This window comes from Nicotiana tomentosiformis, chromosome 8 (genome assembly GCF_000390325.3).
Source record: "Nicotiana tomentosiformis chromosome 8, ASM39032v3, whole genome shotgun sequence".
Taxonomy (NCBI): domain Eukaryota; kingdom Viridiplantae; phylum Streptophyta; class Magnoliopsida; order Solanales; family Solanaceae; genus Nicotiana; species Nicotiana tomentosiformis.
In genome coordinates this window covers 133235212-133257169 of record NC_090819.1, presented here as the reverse complement: position 1 = coordinate 133257169, position 21958 = coordinate 133235212, and the positions used below count along the sequence as shown (strand labels likewise).

The 21958-nt window shown below is 35.8% G+C and overlaps 1 protein-coding gene across 1 annotated transcript; it reads right to left on the bottom strand.

The window, feature by feature from the left end:
* Positions 1-12942: 12942 nt before the first annotated feature.
* LOC138898184 (uncharacterized) lies at positions 12943-14157 on the bottom strand. The gene is made up of 2 exons (XM_070184226.1): positions 13421-14157; positions 12943-13270 (listed from the first exon to the last, which is right to left on the bottom strand). Exons 1-2 carry the CDS (start codon positions 14155-14157, stop codon positions 12943-12945), a joined length of 1065 nt encoding a protein of 354 aa, XP_070040327.1.
* Positions 14158-21958: the final 7801 nt, after the last annotated feature.

Below are 21958 nucleotides of genomic sequence, written 5' to 3'. Positions count from 1 at the left end.
GCTAAAATATTATAGCCCAACTCATTAATCTCTAGGCGGGGTGGACGGGTTGGATGAGTTTGGGCTCAAATTGCCACCCCTAGATATATGTAAACTCTATTAAAATCTATTAGATATATGTAAACTCTATTAAAATCTAAACAAACTTAAATTTGAAGTGATGAACCCTATAATTAACTAGTATAACTAGTTTAATGTTAAGAATTTTACACATCGCACTCGTTAAATTTGTAAGAATAACATAAATAGGATATTTCAGTGCCACTATTGATTTTTTTTTATCCTAGTAACAAACGTTTGAAAAAAAAAAAGCTTCATGCCAAAATTTTAAAGTTCGCTAAGCAGGATTTTCTCCATCACTAGAATGTTAAAGCACGATGATGAATTTTAAAGCACGCAACAGTTATGGTGATCGTCAGCATTTTGCCACAATTTTCTGAATATATCACCAGAATTTTTCCGCATTATAGCTGAAATTCTGGTGATCGTCATAATTTCTGGTGCTTCAAAATTCTGGCGACTGTGTTTTAAACTTTTGGCGGACTATTTCGTAAAACTTTTCTTAACGAGATCAAAATATAAATAGCGGTTTAAAAAAATAAAAAATTACATAAATACGATACTTTATGGGATGGTCTTTAATTTTAGACACAGTACATGTGGCAAGCGAGGGGGAAATGCTTGTTAAACTTGAAGTTCTGCACATGGACAAGTAGGAACAAAAATTCAAGACTATCCCTTAAAAATTTTCAATTAGATTTAAATTATGTATCGGCCCGACGTGATTCCCAGGGATAGGCTGTCATCGACAGACTCTATATAAGATCTTCCTATCATAGTTAGATTCAAAATTTAAATTTGATGGTTTTGATCTTTAAGATTCTTAACATTGAATTCATTGGACTTTAAAATTATTATTTCATATCTAATATCTATTACAATTTTAATGAGTTATTTTTATATAAATTAATACTCTAAGTCAAAAAAGGCCTAAAGAAATTGAATTCGGATGAACCCGTAATTTGTGAGTTGCATCCACCAGTTGTCCTTATAGGAAGTACTATATTTCAGGAAGAAAAAGTTGAGCATATTATTATAATACTCAAATATACACCTCTCCCTTCCTCATAGACACAGTATATCCATTGGTATATTTTATACTCCCTTTATTTTATTTTGTTTGTCCTAATTTGACTTGGAACAATTTTTAATAAAAATAAAAAGACTTTTGATAATGTAGTCTTAAATATTTTATAATATTTTTGTGGTTATAAATTTTTTAAACTTATGATTTAAATATATCATAATATTTATATGACTTTAAAAGCTTCTCATTAAAAAAATATTAAAATATGTCTTCTTTTATTTTTTAACGAAGGGAGTAGTATAAAACATGTTTCTGAACTGTAGTGGTGCTTGGAAATTGGAAACCAAACTTGGTTACTCTTTTTATTATTATTATATTACTAGATAGGCAGCACTGGCGTATGCGTGATATAGTTTATACTACCTTTGAAAAGGATAGTCAAACAAAGCAACATGATAAACAAGGTTCAACACCAAGAAATCATGTCATTGATGAACAAGGAAACTGAAAAACTCGAAAATGAATTAACATTTCCAAAAATGTAAAGTCATAGCCAGCTTTCACGTCAAACTTTATGAAAAAATATTTTCTTAACAATTCCCACAAAAATAAGTTCCAAGGAAAGTCTTGGCCGAGAAGCAAACAATGGCTTCATAATGAACGGAGAAAACAATCTTTATCTTGATGTTGCACTTCCAGAAAATATTGCAATATTCTCAAGCTGTGCTCACAATGAAATAGTTGGCAACTCTCTAAAATCATACTCCCTCCGTTTCAATTTATGTGAACTTGTTTGACTGGGCACAAAGTTAAAGAAAAAATGAAGACTTTTGGAATTTATGGTCCTAAACAAGTCAAAAATGGGTCAAGAGTATTTGTTTGGTTATAAAAGCTTCTCATTAAGGGTAAAATTATAACAATAACAACAACGACCCAGTAAAATTCCACTAGTGGAGTTTGGGGAGGGTAGTGCGTACGCAGACCTTACCACCACCCCGAGGAAATAGAAAGGTTGTTTCCGAAAGACCCTCGGCTCAAGAATACAAAAAGACAAAAAGACAAAAAGAGACAATATTAGTATCACCCCATAAATCATAAGAAAGGTAACAACAACATGGGAACACAAAGATAGATGCAAAGCAAAAGCGATAGCCAGTAAATAGATCTGGCACTATGAGAAATAAAAGAGTAGTAAGACACAACATTATCACTCGCGACAAAAACCCTACCAGACTAGCCTCACAAAGGTACGAAAAAAGTACAGACTCAACTATCTCCTAGCCTACAACCCTAATCCTTGACCTCCACAAATTCCTATCAAGGGTCATGTCCTCGGAGATGTGAAGTCTTGCCATGTCCTGCCTAATCACCTCTCCCCAATACTTCTTAGGCCTTCCTCTACCTCTTTTCATGCCCTCCACAACCAGCCGCTCACACCTCCTTACCGGAGCATATGGGCTTCTCCTCTGTACATGCCCGAACTATCTGAGCCTCGCTTCCCGCATCTTGTTATCAATGGGCGCAACACCCACCCTCGCTCGAATATCATCATTCCTAATCTTGTCCATCCTATTGTGCCCGCACATCCACCTCAACATCCTCATTTATATTACTTTCATCTTTTGGATATACGAGTTCTTAACAGGCCAACACTCAGCCCCATACAACAAGGCCGGTCTAACCACCGCTTTGTAAAACTTACCTTTGAGTATCGGTGGCACTCTCTTGTCACACAGGACTCCAGATGCTAACCTCCACTTCATCCACCCCACCCCAATACGGTGTGTGACATCCTCGTCGATCTCCCCTCCCCCGTGGATAACCGACCCAAGGTACTTGAAATTGCCTATACTTGGGACGACCTGTGTGATCCAAGCCTCACATCCACGACTACTTCCATTGGCTCAGCGCTGAACTTACACTCTAGGTATTCCGTCTTCGTCCATCTCAGTTTGAAAGGGTAAAATTGTAAGTTTAAACTAAATTGTTACCAAATTTAGAAATGGGTCATTCTTTTTGGAACGGACAAAAAAGGAAATAGGTTTACATAAATTGGAACAGATGGAGTATATTTTAAGCTTCACAAAGCAATCTTATGTCAAAATATTCTGAATCTTCATTATAACATGAGTTATCTCTATATGAGGAGAAAGGATAAAAAGCTATATTTTTTTCAAATACCGTATCTGACCCATTCTGTTTCCTGCATCAGTTCTTCATATCTAGGTTAGCCTCTTCTAACAAGAAAATTCTTCAGTCGCTTGACAGGATAAGTTTCTGACCTTTCTTTTTTCAAGCATTAATGGAATAATTGCACTCTGAAAAACAAAGTGAATGGCGAGATTGATGCAATGATATCAAGGTATATTCTTGAAAAGAGTTTATACAATCTACGTCAAAACGAAAGACAAGAACTAATAATGCACTTAGCAAAGGCACATTCCTAGATATATCCACTTGCACAGAACATTATCAAACAACAAAAAGGGATTTTCATACCACAGAAAACAAGCATTCAACATGTGCTAGTAGTTTAAATTCTTCTTTTGGGCATTTTTCTACTTTTTTCAAGAGTCTATGTTTCACTTATGCTAATTGCAGATAACATACGTACCTACTTAAGGATAAGATAAATACAGTTAATGTTTCCCATTTTACTATTTGCGTTAGAAGTGATGCAATTAGCAGATACTTAGTGTCACGACCCAAAATCCAACAAGTCGTAATGACACTTAACCCAACCCGCTAGGTAAGCTAACTAATAACTATCCAATTCCAATATTATTTAATAAGACAATTAAGTAAAAGAAATTATCTGCATCTTATACATTTCCCAAGAACTTGTAGTACAAATCATGAGCTTCTAAGAATAGAATTCACAAAGCTGCTATTAAGTAAATACATCATATGTTCGAAATGTACATAAACAGAGTTTCATGAATCTAAGGCTACCATGAACAAGAGGCAGCTACTACCGGAAGGCAGGTACGTCTTCAATTCCAGCTCCCGACGATCACAGCAACATCAACAGCCAACATCTGCACGCAAGGCGCATAAGTGTAGTATAAGTACAACCGACCCAATGTACTCAATAAGTAACAAACCTAACCTTAGGTTGAAAGTAGTGACAAGCTGGAACAAAGGTCGGGTTCAACACTAATAGCCAACAACATTTCATAAAAACATAAAGCAAGTAATAAGAGAAGTAACTCAGAGATAAAATGCTCAGCTTATTCATAGTTCCCGAAAATAGTTCCGCTTTTCAAATATATCAGTGAAAATCCAATTCTTTTATCGAAATTGCCATTAATGTGAGTAAGTTTGAAAAACTATAATTTTTCCCAAAAGTTTTCAGCAGGTAAATATTTCATTTTCAAATGGCATGAGGAAAACACATCTCTATGCCTACATGTCAATGTATGCATGCCAACTGTAATACCATGCAGTGATAAAACCATACGCATACTCTCAGAGTATCAATTCACTCAGTCCTCCCAGTCACTCAGTACTCCCAGCCACTCAGTTCTCACAGTCACTCAGTCTTCACAATCACTCAATCCTCCAATCACTCGGCACTCGCACTCAGTAGGTATCTGCGCTCACTAGGGGTGTGTACAGACTCCAGAGGGGCTCCTTCAGCCCAAGCGCTATAACAAACCAATCATGGCATAAATTAGTAAAACATGTTGCGGCGTGCAGCCCGCTCCCATCATAAATCAATAAAATATGATGCGGCGTGCAGCCCGATCCCATAAACATCCTCACCATCAGGCCCTCGGCCTTACTCAGTCATCAATCTCTCCAGTTTCTCGGGCTCTTAATGTCATGAAAAATCAGCCCAAAAATAAAGATGTGATGTATCAATAAATTATAGTAGAGATTGAGATATGATATGCATATGAATGCGTATGATTGAGTATGTAATGCATCAACAGTAGAAATGACCTCAGTGGGTCCCAACAGGATAAGCATGTAGCCTAAATATGGATTCTAACATGGATCACAACTCAATAGCTCAAGTACGTAGAAATTTCATGATTACATGTAGGATCAGGTAACTACACAGTACCACAAAAATAACGGAGTCATAATTCACACGGACGCCCGTCACCTAACATGTGCGTCACCTCAACACCAATCACATAATAGGTAATTCGGGGTTTCATACCCTCAGCACCACGTTTAGAAGTGTTACTTAACTCGAACAAGCCAATTCGAATACCGAGCAAGCCAAATGATGCTTCAAAATGCCATCACGTGCGTACCGGCCTCTGAACGGCTCAAAATTAGCCAAAAGCAACTCAAATACATCAAATAATGCCCAAGGAAATAATTCCAAATGATAACAATTGAATCCTTAATCAAAAGCCCAAAATCGACCAAACAGTCAAAACCTGGTCCCACACCTTGGAACCCAACAAAACTCGTAAAATTCGATAACCCATTCAATTACGAGTCCAACCATACTAGTTTCACTCAAATCCGACATTGATTCGATGTTCAAAACTTAAAAATTCACATTATGAAACTTTAGCCTAAAACCCCAAATTTCCTCTTTAAAATTCATCAAACAATTGTCAAAATGAAGATAGATTCATGAAATAAGATCAAAACCAAGTGTAGGATACTTACCCTGATCCCTGTGATAAAAATTGCTTCAAAAGTCGTCTTAATCCGAGTCTCACATCTCAAAATATGAAGAAAGAACAAAAACCCTCGATTTATAGCTTCTGCCCAGCAGTTTCGGCATTTGCGGACAAATGAGCCGCTTCTGCGACAAGACTTCCGCTTTTGCGGAAAGGCACTGGAGAAATGGACCTTGCACCTGCGGAAAAATATTCGCTCCCATGACATCGCAAATGCGACCCAAGTACCCGCTTCTGCGCTAACGCCCGCTCTTGCGCTCAAATTCCGCATATGGGCGCACGCAGGTGCGCTACAAAAATCCGCTTCTGCGGTCTTCCTCACCTAACTCTCACCTCTCATCTACGATGACACTGTCGTTTTTGCGGCTCCGCACCTCCGTCCGTGGCTTCGCAGGTGCGGTTACACCAGAACTTTTGCCAACCAGCCTTAGCCAAAATTTCCAAAATGCTTCGCACCTCGTCTGAAACTCACCCGAGCCCCTCGGGACCCTATCCAAATATATCAACAAGTCCCATAAGATAACACGGACCTACTCGAGGCCTCAAATCACACCTAACAACATCGAAACGACGAATCGCTCCTCAATTCAAACTTGATGAACTTTTAACTTTTCAACTTCCATAGCTCGTGCCAAAACATAGCAAACCAACCATGAATTAACCCTAATTTTGCACACAAGTTCGAAATGACATAACGAAGCTATTCCAATTTCTGGAACCACAATCCAAATCTGATATCAAAACTCCACTCCCGGTCCAACTTTCCAAAAATCTAACTTCTGCCATTTCAAGCCAAATTCAACTACGGACCTCCAAATCACAATCCAAACACGCTCTTAAGTCCAAAATCACCCAACGGAGGTAAGGGAACCATCAAAACTTCAATCTGAGGTCATATACTAAAAAGTCAAACTTGGTCAACTCTTCCAATTTAAACTTCCTAGTTGAGAATCATTCTTCCAAATCAATTCCGAATAACTTGAAAACAAAAACGACGATTCATACAAGTCATAATACATCATACGAAGCTACTCATGTCCGTAAACTACCGAGCAAAGTACAAATGCTCAAAACGACCGATCGGGTCGTTACACTTCAGCTGGCCTTTCGCTCATCTTCTCCGTGAGGGTAAGTATAGTCTAGTGATATTTATTTCACCTGCATACGTTTCTACATTAATTTTTACTTTCAGAAGCATCTGGATATTTCTAAGAACAAGCTTCCCTTTAACTTCTTCTTTAATTAGTCTCTGCATAGCATCCTACTGTATAAGTCAGATACATTAGTCAAAAGTGGAATAAGAAGGGGGTTTCTAAATATTCCAACATGTTAAAGTGCTGCTTCTACAACAAACAACTAAAAATATTATCATTTATAATTGCTTCAATACCATTATATGACATATTAGGTGAACATCTTGAGGTATATAATTTAACAGAATTGATCCATCTCACCCAAGTGTCGCCATAGCAATCTGTAGTCCAATTGGAGTACTTGAAGTGCCGTTTCCAAGACCTAAAGGGTAGGCACCACATAAGAGAATTTGTTGAAATAGTGACTTACTTGCTTAAGACAAGAAGTACATAAAGATTTTAAGTAGAACACACCCTATGGAGGAAATATTCCTAAGAAACAAATTCGCACTACAATCACAGAGTACTTAACATGAAAAAGGTAAATAGATGCAAAAAACAATTATAAATCTGAAAAATCATTTATATCTAATCGTGTTATCATAAAGCTAGACTAATAGGAACTACTCTAACAAAAATACATATGAAAACAAATGGCAAACATTTGAAGCATATTTTTTTAACACAAATATAAAGAACAGAGATATGATGTTTACTGACATTGTCCAGTAGAAGTAAATAATGTATCTTTTGAGTGGTTGTAATGATGGATCAGAACGTTGTGAAAAATCTGTTGAAAAAGAAATACAACAAAATACTGTTAATGGTTTCAGGGAATATGATCAAGGTAATAACGTTGCCCATATATACTTGGTATTTACATCAAATCATACTAATTTACATGAATCATAAATCAAGGTAAAAGTGTGTATCAAGTAGCTAAAATTACGGTATGGCAGTATTAAAAGTCATTTATATGAACCTCATATTGTATAAGTACATAAAAAAAGTATAACAACATATACAAAGGAAACAACCAATACCACGAAAAAAGTCCTACTGCGTATGTCAATGCATGCGTTAATAAAGTTATCCCCGTAACTACCAAAAGTAAACTCAATTATAGGTCACTTTGGAGATAATCTAACCTAGATTATAATGTTAGCATTACAGGAAATACAAATTGTGCTGTTGATAAACAGATTTATCATATTTCCAACAAAACATAATTAAAAACAGAGAAAACAAAATTCTAAGAGGGCGCCGGGCTTCCACTCCGCAAGCATATGGACACAAAATTCTTATATTTTCTCCTTGAACATTTTACTACATCTTTTACAAAAATCTCCTGCCAACCAATGAAATGGAAAAGTGCATCTGAGAATAAGGTTCATCATCAGCTTCAACTATACATGTGCGTGTTTGGGTATATTTATCATCTAAATAGCTCTTTGTATTGACATTTAACTACCATATTTTACATTAATTTTAATAGTTATTCAGCTGTAGTGACATTATGCTAAGGTATGTATATATGAGCACAAAATATTAGTGGGTTGAAGTAGTAACTAAACCAAATTCAATATAGTTTCAGAATCTAGAAGATAAATGCCATCAGTCAGAGATTTTGGGATGCTTTTCTTAATGTTGTTGAGTACAATGATGTAGATAGATAATTTTAGTTTCAACGATTTCACTCTCTAGAAGAGGTATGAAAGTTTCACAGATACTTGCCTGGGAGAAAAGGAAATGTAAATCTTACCCAATTTACGTCAAGAGCTTCTTTTAGCACCTTCAAGTTACTTCTTTTCCACTAATAGTGGGGTTTAGCCGCAAAAATAAAATAAATTCAACCATAATACGCCAAAGTATATAGCTAACAATTGTTTGTTCCCTTTCTGTAATGATGTGAAAATTTAACATGGCTTCCTGGAAATTAAAATAGCACATTCACTAAATTCGTATGAATGCATACATAAGGCAAGACTTTTATATCAGCAATCTAGATTATGCAATAACTTTATAGTGAACTCCACACTATGACGTCATAAGAGACGGCACATATATCACCCAACGAACAGATTCAAGAAGATACGCAATTTTCACGTTTTCTCCAGAATAATCAGGATACAGAATAAGTGATAATAGATAGGTCCTAAAGCTAAACTATGCAGTTTAGCATCGAGGTTATATGTTGTGTACTAATTGACATGCATCGTGGCTAACTTCTTCTCAAACTGATCAGATGTCCATTCTGCAACAATAAGTTGCAAAAACATTCTGAGCCATGATTGATATAGAAATGGACTCTTAGAAAATAAGAAGAAAGATATGGAAGACAAAAATCTTTGCTTATAGATAATTGAAAAGTGTAAAGGAGCTTCAGCTATGGCGGAAGAAGATTCTAGAAGAAGAGAAATAGAGAGAGAGAAATCAATAGCATTTCCGTGTATTAAGGAGAAATGAACTGAAAACTAATAATCTCTCTACACAACTATTAGCATATCTATTATATATATACTACAACAAACCACTAACTAACTTCCAACTAATCTGACAGTTGCTCTATCGGTCCAATGAATTGAGTCTGTATGACTCCTTGTAAGATCTTCTCCATCACAAAATGGCAATCGATGTCTATGTGTTTGGTTCTTTCATGAAAAATAGGATGAGCTGCAATTTGGATAGCAGCCTTACTGTCACAAAATAGTCAAGTAGGCAGTGAAACTTCAACTCCTAGTTCTTTAAAAAGTAGTCCAGCCAGCCATACAACCTCAGCTACAGTGGCTGCCATGCTTCGAAATTCTGCTTCAGCAGCACTTTTAGAGATTGTTCTTTGTTTTTTGGATTTCCGAGAAATCAAGGCTTCTCCAAACTTCACCAGATATCCTGTGACAGACCTTCTTGTCTCTACACAGGATCCCCAGTCTGAGACAGTGGCGGCCCAACCTCATCGGAGCCCTAAAGCAAAATCTTAATAAGAAGCCCATATATATATATATATATATATATATATATATATATATATATATATATATATATATATAATTTAATAAACATCGTTTTTTAAAAAATTAAACAAGTGAGGATGTAGAATAAAAAAAAATGAGAACTTAGTTTTATAAAATACAGAAAATTAAATGAATTTATTGTTAATTGCATCACAACTGAAATGGGAGAACCCAGAAAACATAAGTGACTCCTTTTTTTAAGTAAATCCCTTTCTATATTTGGTAACAATTCAACTTTAAATTTTTCTTTTTACCATTAATGAGATGATTTCTAGCCCAAAAACTTCTATGATTTATTTAAGATTACAAGTTTCAAAAGCCTTCCTTTATTTCATAAAATCCATATCCAGTCAAACACTTTCATAAAAATTGGGACGGAGAGAGTATAATTTATGTAAGGAAAATAAATAATAAGTTAGATTATTAGATATAGTTACGTGACCAACTAATGAATAGAGAAATATAATTAAGTAAAAAAGTAAAATAAGATTGACGGAAAACTATTTTAGTTATATTAATTAGAGGAAGAAATCGAGTTATTAAAAATTAATATGACAATAAAGAAATAAATTTATCAATAATAAAAGATAATTATATAAATAATATACTACTATATATAAAGAATACTAGTAATTTTGCGGCCCTTAAATTTTTGGGGCCTAAAGCAAGTGTTTCACTTGCTTTAGGGTTGGGCCGCCCCTGGTCTGAGTCACAGTAGGCAACTAACTGTTGACACTTTCCTGCTGGCACAAACAAACCAATTCCTGGTGTTGTTTTGATGTACCTAATTACTCTCAAGGAAACTTCCATATGCGATACTTTTGGTGCATGCATATGTTGACCGAGTACTTATACTACAAAGGCTATACCAGGCCTTGTAGAGTCAAGTATCGTAACCTTCCAACTAGTCTCTGAAACTTTCCCTTGTCATCAAGTTCTGCATCATCAGTAGCACTCTTACCACCATGTATCAGCTGATCAAACTCAACATAGATGAGTTTGTGGTTTAATTCTAAAGGTGTAGTTGTTGGCTTGCCTCCTGCTAAGCCTGATTCAGACACCAATTCTAGAGCAAACTTCCTTTGACACATAATTATATCCTTCATCTTGAACCTATCTTCCAAATCTTTCCTAGCTTGCTTAATAAGGGATAAATTGCTTCCAGTCACCAATAGATCATCAACATATACTAATATGATCAGCAACTCATGTCCAACCTTTTGTGTAAACAAAGAGTAGTTAAAGTGGCTTTCCACACCCATATCTACTAGTGCTTCAGTCAATTTCAGGTTCCAATGTCCAGGTGACCATTTCAAGCCATATAAGGACTTGTGCAGTCTGCAAACGTTAGTACACTCCCCTGGCTTGAAAAACCACCAAGCATTGTCATGTAGACTTCTTCCAACAAATCACCTTGAAAAAAGGATTATGAACATCCATCTGAAATATAAACCAATCTGATGCAACAACTAGTGTAATGAAAGCCCTCACAGTGACCATTTTGGAAACTGGTGAGAAAGTTTCAGTGTAGTCTAGCCCCTCCTGCTGACTATATCATTTTACAACTAATCTAGCTTTGTACCTATCCACTTCTCATGTGGACTTGTACTTGACTTTGAACACCCACTTGCAGCCTATAAGAGTCTTTTCTAGTGGAAGATCTACCACTAACCAGGTGTTATTTTTCTCAAGAGCTGCAATTTCAGTCTGCATTTCATCAATCCACTTAGGATATCTACTGGTTTCAGAGAAAAACCTAGGCTCCAAAATAGCAGAATAGGCAGCAATAGAAGCCTGATAAGTTGGGAAAAGATTGTTGTAGCCTACATAGTTGGCAATTGGATATTTACAGGAACCCTTCTGAGGTTGAACTACAAAGTCTTTCAGCCACACATGTGGCTTTGTGGTTCTTGAAGTCTTCCTAAGTTCCACCACGGAAGTAGATAGCAAGGTTGATGTAGAGACTTGTGAAGGTGACAAGCCAGTAATTGAGTGATCTTCAGAATAGTTGAATATAGGATCTTCAACAGAAGCTAAAGTAGGAGAGTTGATTGCAGAAGTAGGAGTTCTATCTTGATGTAAATGTTGAGATGAAGTCTCAACAAATTTCAGCACAGGAAATAGAATGGAAGAATCAAAAGTCATGTATTTGAAGGGGAATACCTCCTTCTTAAATACAACATGCTTACTGACAAAGAAAACCTTAGAGTGTAGATCATAAAGAATTTACTTTGTCTGGGAGGAGGAATACCCCATATGAACAGATGGTATAGCTCTAGGACTGAATTTGTTACATTTCTTCACATTGGTTGCATAGCACAGGCTACTAAAGACCTTGAGATGTTGTAGAGAAGGTGAATTGTGAAATAGCTGTTTAAATAGAGATTTACCTTGTAACACCACAGTGGGAAATCTGTTCAAGAGATAGACAACAGTGGATACGTAGCCCCCCGTAGGTCCCCTAGAATTTTAAGGGCACAAAAGCCTGAAATCTCAAAGCCTTTGCCATGTCTAAAATAGATTTGTGCCTCCTTTCAACAACCCCATTATTTTGGGGTATATAGATACAAGAGCTTTGATGCATAATTCCTTGTTCCTTCAACAAGATGCATATTTGTTCATTGAAAAACTCTATTCCATTATCAGTTCTAAGGCATTTTACTCCACTACCAAATTGAGTTTTGACCAGTATTAGGAAGTCTTTTATCACAACTATAAAATTAGCTTTATCGTGCATAAGATAGATCCAGGTGTATCTAGAATGATCATCAACTAGAGTTAAGAAATACCTTTTGTCATCATAAGTTGGTACCCTGTAAGCCCCCCCCCCCCCACACACACACATCATCATGTATAATATCAAATGCAATACTAGAACAAGTTAGACTATTAGAGAAAGGTAGCCTTGATTGTTTAGCAATAGGACAAAAAATACAATGATGATCTTCTAGCTTTAGACTAGGTACACCATCTAGCTTTTGCAAGAATTTTAATGGAGCATGACCTAATCTTCTGTGCCACAAAGAGGACACAGAACAAGACTGTTTAGTATCTAGACTACCACATTAATTGCATGCATCAGAAGTGATATTTACAGTTGGAAAAGAAGTAAAGATTTGCTTATGAAGCACTTGCTGTACAGACACTGGTCTTCCATTTGCCTTCAGAATGTAGAGTCTAAATTCTTCTTTACCAGTCCCCAACACCTTCTCACTTGAGAGATCCTGAACGATACAAAAAGAAGGATAGAAAGCTACTAAACATTGTAACTCATTTATGATCTTTGAAACTGAGAGTAAATTATATCTGAAATCTGGAATATGAAGGATATTCTGAACTGGATTATCCTTGAAAAATGATGCAACTCCTTTATGTTTAATAGCTACTTTCTTTCTAGTAGGTAAGTGTACCTTGTTCTTATCATTCCAGTTAAATTCTCATAATCATCTAATAAATCTAGACTATGGACCATATGATTAGAAGCACATGTATCTACTATCAAATTCTGGTGTATAAGATATGACACAAGTGCATGAGCAATACATGTTGTCCCTACAGTTTGCAGCATTTGCTTCAAGTTCAGCCTCTTGTCCTTTGTTTAGTAGCTGAAGGATATGATTGTACTGCTCCTGAGTGAAGAAGTTAGCTGGTGAAGCATGTGGAGCTGATTGATTGTGTGACTGAGGAATTTGATTTCCAGCACTTGTAACACTATTTTCATGAGTATTGGAAGGACCTCCTCTCTTTCTATTTTTGAATTCTCGAAGATAACCATGCAGTTTGTAATAGTTGTCTTTGGTATGCCCTTTGCCTTTGCAGTACTCACAGTAAATCCTAGATTTTCCAAATGAATTCCTAGGCTTAAAACCTTCACTGTAGTTATTAGTATTGAATCCTCCATTGTTGTTGTAACCTCCATTATAGTTACTATTGTACGGCTTATTGCTCATCTTTGATGCAACTTCATTATTATCAGTTAAGGAAGAAGCACCTTTCCCATGCATTCTTTGACTCTCCACATTGATAATCATGGCATTGGCTTGATTTATGTTAGGCAATGTCCTAGTCATTAAAACCTGATTCTTAGCATTCTCATAGGACTCATCCAAACCAGTCAAAAATTGATATAGTTTCTGCAGCTGATAACGTTCAATATGCCTCTTAGATTCAGGACATCCCCAAGTAGGTGGAGGATCTAGAGTTTCATACTCATCCCACAACTCTCTAAGTCTAGAGAAATATACAGAAACGTAAGAGATTCCCTTAGTTAAGGTGGCCATCTCTTTATGCATAAAGCAGGCCCTAGAAGTAGGGTTGCTTATCGGGCAGATCGGGTGGTTATTTACTCTTAATAGTTCGTCTTATTAATTATCGACATTTAAATGCATTAATCCGCGAGCCATCCAATAAGATATCAGGCGGATTGGTATCGGTTTAGGTATTATCGGGCAGTTATCGAGCGGTTTATCGGCCTATTTGAATCTGTATTACATAGGCCTATTTTGGTCATTCGTGTTAGTAGTAACTACCATAAAAAGCCAGTTTACTTTTGCATTTCGTCATTCTTTAGTTTTCTCTCAAGGCACCTGGTTCTAGTGATTGGATTTTCTACATTACATTATTTTGGCTTGCACATTTTGTAGGTTGCCTTCAAAACCAAAGTATTCCACCCAAACATCAACAGTAATGATAGTATTTGTCTTGACATCCTAAAAGAATAATGGAGTCCCGCCCTTGCTATATCCAAGGTAAAGTATTGCATATGGATAAATGGAAGGAATATTTAATATACATATGGATAAAAATATATAAATATAAAAATTCTTAACGGGCTAACGGGTTAACCGATAAGAAAATTGAATAATCCGCCCCAAACCGATAAGCCGTTAATAATAAAATTTTAATTTGTTCACCACTCGTTAATCCGATAACCCGATATTAATAAGTCATTAAGCTACTTTTGCGATTCGATTTTCGGTTTCGGTTTGGTTTTGAACACCCCTACCTAGAAGCGTTGACCTTATCAAACCTTTCTCTAAGATCCTCCCACACTCTGTGAGCATCGGATGCATAGATCACTATACTAATTAGACTAGGCGATACTGTATTCATTATCCAAGCTAAAACAATAGCATTGCACCTGTCCCACAGCTCATGTAGGCTAGAATCATACATCTCCCTACGACATGTACCCAACACAAAACCTAGCTTATTTTTACCATGCAATACAATTTTCAATGATCGACTCCAAACTGAATAGTTCTCAGAACCTTGAAGTTGAACAAAGATGAGTACTAAACCTTTAGTGTCAGATGTATGGATGTAGAGAGGATGATTGTGATCAACTTGATCAACAGACTGAGGAATCGACTGAGTATCAACTATCTCTTCATTAATCGATATTTTGCAGCTGGAAATTTCCTTCAAATTCTCAAATTAAAGGTGTATACTCAGAGAAATCAGTAAAATCAACAATTGAGGTGAAATCTCAAAATTAAAACTAGCTTGCTGAAAGTACTTTGAATTGAGCAATTGACTCAGAAATTGACTCTAACTCGTGCTTAACAGAAGAATTCTGTCACAGCTGAGCTAAACGAGATCGGAAACCAGAGCTCTGATACCATGTTAAGGAGCTTCAGCTATGGCGAAAGAAGATTCTAGAAGAAGAGAAACAGAGAGAGAGAAAGCAATAACATTTCTGTGAATTAAGGAGAAATGAACTTAAAACTAATAATCTCTCTATACAACTACTAACATATCTATTGTATATATATACTACAACTAACCACTAACTAACTTCCAACTAACTAACTGTATTTATATATATAGCTGGGACCCACTTCTCTTAACAAAAAGAAAATACATGATTCCAAATAAAACAGATATGACTCTAGCTGATGAAATGCGTAGCTATTTGCAGCCTGATGAACACCTTCATTACTATTTTATTCCTTAGTTAATAGTGAAAACTCTCAAATAGATGCAAGTTTCATTTTTTCCAACTTCCTTAAAAACCCCTTGAATCCTCTCTTGCATAGAATATAGGTGCATCTCTCAGACCATCAATGACAACTTCACGAACCCAAGAACCAACAGAAATAGAGATATATGTGCATTTTCAATAATTTTCTGATACGAATAAAACTTCACACACTGATGCAAATGCTTTTGACAGCAAGCATCCGCGTTGTGGCATCTCTACACTATAAAGCATAATTGTCCATCAAAGAAGAAATATGCAGCTTCATTCCTCATCAGAATGTAGTCAAAGTAGAAGAGGCACCTCTTAGAACCTCAATTCCAAGCTTCAGAAAGATATGTGAACGATCGTTTAGCTAGAAACTTAAGTCGTTTCTCCCCTTAGCCACAAGATGAGTAGGAGTAAAGTACTTTACAACTCACTATTCAATTTATTAACATTGAGTAAGTGCCAATATCAATAGGTTAACATGATTTTATATCACCTCTTCCACTCCCTGCGACCTTATATTCCCAATGATTGCACTAAAGAAAAAGGTTAAATAAGATGTTTCATTATTTAGAGATTGTTATAAAGATAATTCAATTTCTACATTAATGATATTAAAGTAACTACTCATGTAAGGCCCTCGGTGCATCAGTTTGCAAATATTATAACAGTTACCACCATGCATGTGAAAATCCAGTAATAGAATGTCCAAGCGAGCAGAGAAGCCACCATATACCCACCAAAGGGTGCAACTAAAAAAAAGCAAGAACTATAGAAAAACTCCTTCATAAGTTCCAGCAGAAATATTGAAACCAAAATTTTGCACTTTCTGACTTGACGATTACATCTTATTACTAATTTCCTTTTTATTTTACTGGCCGATACAAAAGAGCCTAAAGATAGGTGAAGGTATGTCACGACCCAAAACTCGACTTGTCATTATGGCGCCTGTCATAGTACTAGGCAAGCCGACATCTCACGCATACCAATATTTTTAAAGCTCAAATATGCAGAAATAAGTTTAAATAATTAAGAATTTCATAAAAACCGGATATGAACCTCGAAACTCAACACAAAATTCTCCCAAAAGATCTGGGTGTCATGGAGTACATGAGCATCTACATATCAACACAGTCTAACCAATAGGACACTGCCTAGGAAAGTAGAACAGCAAAAACAAGACTAAGAGATATAGGATGAGAGTCAAGGTATGCGGACGCCAAGGCAACTACCTCGATGATCTCCGAACTGATGTGTAAGGATCCGACCGGTTGCTTTTCATTCTAGAACCCCGTTCCTCTAAATAAGACTCCCCGTATGTACTTTTACTATTTTATAACTTGCGAGGATGGTTAGTTCGGGTTTGAAAGGGTTCGGCTTGAAATCAGAACACTTAGTTCTATTGACTTAAAAAGGGTTAAGTTTGACTTGGGTCAACATTTTTAGTAAACGACATCGGAACCGTAATTTGACGGTCCCAATAGGTTCGTATGATGATTTTGGACTTGGGCGTATGTTCGGATCTGGTTTTAGATGACCCGGGAGCATTTCGACGCATAAAGTTAAAAGTTGGCGCATTGAAGGTTTTAAAGTTCTTTAAATTTATTTTGAAGTAGGTTTTGGTGTTATTGAGGTCCGCTTGGGATTTCAAGCCTGGAAATAGCTCCGTATGGTGATTAAAACTTGCACGCAAAATTTGGTATTGTTTCGAGTAGTTTAAGCTATGCTAATCTAACCCGCCCAATAGAGAGAAGCATCAGATCTCCAAATACAAAAGAGCAGATGAGTAACTTCATCAATTTTACGGCTAGCCCCGGTATTTTAGATTTAGACTTCAGTCCTTTTACATATGGAGATATCAAATCAACACAAAGATTATCCAAACTTGATAGGATAATCTGCACTTCGAAATTTTACACTTTATTTGAATGTGTAACACCAACGATTCTAGGAAAAGACATTTTGGACCATATGCCGATTAAGTTAAGGTTGGCTCGCCGAGGTAAAGTTGCACAAGTAGAGAAAAAAAAATTTGGTATCCAAATAGGAACTATGTGAGAATTAAGTCCAATTGCAGTTGTGTTGGTTTTGTGAAACTACGAGATTGATAGTTCTCTTCTCTTCACTCCCCTCCCCCCCCCATTTTTTCCTGGGCCATGAACAGTGAACTTCTACTAATGCTTTCAATCTCAAATGCAGAATAAGTGCATAAAGTACTTATTTTGTCGAATGATGCTAATATCTTTTTAGTTTATGTTATTTTGTTACTTTTCATTCATTCCCTTCTTTGATTTAGTTAATGATGCTTGATACTTTATTAGTTTTAAATGCTTTAATCATGTCTTGTATACGAGGACTAATATTTCTCCATCCAAGTATGATTGTATTTGCGTTAATGTGCATTTCTAATTTAGAATAGCAATCCGTAATTACTAGATCACTTTGTTCAAATGACTTTTTGATTGAAATATGATCCTATTTTCTGTAAATTGGACTTCAGTGTTGTTGGCATTACCTTCTTGCCATTAAATACTTGTGCTCTCTATAATTCACAAGTGGTCAAAATGTTAGAGGCCATATATAAACAGGCCAGTCCATATGTTATTTCACTCTACTATACCCAAGCCCGTGTTTGAAGAAGTCATCGTTAGGTTTGGACCAAGCTTATAGTTAAGATAATTCTTCATTCAAAGTTATAACACACTCTTTTTAATAATAATATAAATATACGAAATAAAGCTTATTTCAAGGACTTCCTCGTATAAAATGGAGAGTTTATGCTTTGCCCTCTAGTTATGTCAGAAGTTGTTACATATCAAGTTAAGTTGACCTCTAACACAAATCATAATTACTTTGATATGATAACTTGTAAAATTGCTCTAAGTGTAATTAAGAAAATTACAACGTCTTATATGTGTAACTTAAGCAACTCTAAAATAAAAGGAAAATTGGCACTCTATGGACAACGAGACAAACATATGGCATAAAATATCCCAACTTATCATTATTGGCATGATTTAGCCCAATTCTATTATTTTAGTAAAACAATTAGCAAAGTTCAAAATAGTTCATCTTCTTCCTCAGCATTCCTTTACCACGTATTAGTACCACCTCGTCAATGCCATTTTTAACACTTCCACCACCTTCATTCACTAAAACATTATCAGAAATTCATTGAATTCACTGAATTTGGAGAAGATTTTGAAACCCACAACTATCGATCAAGCTTGAAGCTCTAAGATCTTATAATTTGAAGTTTATGTTCAAATGTATTATTGTACTAAAACTAAAGCTCATTCGAAGAGTGGGACGTTGATTTGAAAACACTTGTGGATTGATTTAAAGAGCTGCTAGACAGAATTTCGAGCTGGACAAGCTCGAAAAAGACGAGCTGAAGTGCGGTGTATATATAATTGTGTATATACCCTATATACATGCATGTGTATATCTTCAATGTACATCCTTATATCTCCTATATATAATATACATTTGTGATATCCATGAAATTATGTGTGGTTATATACGATATACATATGTGATATACATTATCGTTGCAACGTTTTCCAAGTCGATGCCACCTCTGAATTTTGTCTCAAAAGCAGCCCTAATCACCTTTAATCTCCTTCAACTTTGTATATAACTTTCATGGTGAGATTATATTTTATGATGATGTAAATTATTATTAGCAGTTTTAGATGCTTTGTTTCGCCCTGCCCGTCCAGGGTAGGGGTAAGGTTGCGTTTATTTCACCCTTCTCAGACCCCACTTGTGAGAATACACTGCATCGTTGTTTTGTGGTGTAAGATGTTTTGTCTATTAAATTTTAATGAACTAGAAACAAGGGGACGAGATATCCAAGATCCCTTCAAAACTCCACGAAAACCCCCAAGATCTATTGTATATTCGTTCATTTTGGAGAATTTGTCTATCCGTACCAATTTGATTAAGCTACAGTTGCTAAGCCTTTTTTTTGGCTAAAACATTGTAAATATTTGTTAACAATGGTATATGTGCATCAATTGTCAATCATAAATCAAGAGGAATTGTCATGTACAAAAATACCCCCTAGACGTGACTGACACCCAGCACACATTATCCTCCAGGCGAATCAGATTTTCATACATTAACCATTAATTCACATTATTTAATAATTTAAATACGTGTTTAAGCATGCCGATAATTAATTATGAAAGATTAATATCTCAAAACACATATTTAAAAATCTTGCCAAATTCTCACACTAGATCATAAAGCATCTAAAGAATTACATAAAGGCTCAGAGTTACGCGCACAAATCCCAATTGAAATAAATATAAATAAAGAAAGACTCAATCGGTGGTTCATCTCTACAATTGGATCAATTAATGGTTCATCGTCAACGGCTAGCTTTATAGTCAGCAATAGTATTTACATGAACATGCAAGTAAGGAGTGACTTATACGTAAATATAACTAGTAATATCCTCGATCTGCCACTTAAAATACTCCTGGAACAAGCGTTAGAAAATACAAACACATAATGAGCAAAAATATAATATACACAAAAATTATATCACCATATAATACTCAATAAGTTCCAAACAAATACTCAACAACAATACGATATATCTCAACATAATCTACACTAAGGACTTGTCATAAGCGGCAGTGAAGAAAATTAACCAAACACCCCGACGAGTCTAAGTATTGCTTATTTCTTCAATTATTTTATTATTTCAGGATCAAATTAATATACTTGTCTAGAAACCACGTATATATTCAACTGTAACTTTTTTACGAGTAAACAGTTTGGCGGCCAACGTGGGGCCTAAATAGCCGTGTAATTAAGTTGATCCTTGCCTCTTTTACTAACGGGTTTTGATTATTTGTCTTAGCAAAAATCACAGAAAATGGCAGATAACGGTGTTAACAGCACACACAATCTTTAGGCCCAAGGAGATCAGTCTCATCCTGAGGATTCAGTCAGTGACACCCGCAATGAGGGAAATAATGTATCACGGCCCAAAATCCAAACCTCACCCGCTAGGTAAGCCAAATAACAACAATCTGATTCAATTAATACTTAACTAACTCTAATACACTTTCCAAGGACTGGTAGTACAAATCACGAGCTTCTAAGATTAGAATTTATAAAGTTGGCGTGAAATAAAAATTCGTCATCGGTTTAAAATATACATGAACAGATAAAGTTTATTCCAAATCTACCTAGAACAAGAGGCAGTTGTGACTGGATCGCAGGTACATCTTCAATACTAGCTCCTGCCATGTTCAGTAGCATCAACATCAAAAATCTGCACGCAAGGTGTAGAAGTGTAGTATGAGTACAACCGACTCTATGTACTCAATAAATAACAAACCTAACCTTAGGTTGAAAGTAGTGACGAGCTTGTACCAAGGTCAAAGTCCACACCAATAACCGATAACATCACATAACAACACAATTTAAAGCAACACATGTAATAACTCAATAATAAAATGCTCAACTCGTATACAATTTCGGAAAATAAATATTTTCTTTTCAAGCATAACAGTAAAACTCAAATCTTTTTCCGAAAATCACCGAAAATATGAGTAAGTATGAAATCTATAATTTTTCTCAAAACCTTTAACGACATATAAGAAATTTCATTATCAAATGGCATGAGAAGAAAAAATACTTTTCTATGCCTACATATCAAGTATACATGTCTAATGCAATGCAACAAATTGATGAACTCATGTACTACTCAATCACTCTGTACTGTATATGGCCAATCCAGCCTAGAGAAGATCCATCCCATATATATATACATAATAACTGACATTCAGTCACACAGTACTGTATAAGGCCAATCTAGCCCAGAGAACTCTATTCCAAATATAATAAATGATTCGGTCAAGATCCATGCCCATGGAAGTCCATCCCAAAAATATAAAATCAGTATAAGTAGTTTAAGAAGCTTTGTCTCGCCCTGCCCGTCTAGGGTAGGGGTAAGGTTGCATATATATCACCCTCCCCAGATTCCACTTATGAGAATACACTGGGTCTTGTTGTTGTAGTGTAAGATGCTTTGTCTATTAAATTTTAATGAACCAGAAACAAGGGGACGAGATATCCAAGATCTCATAAAAACT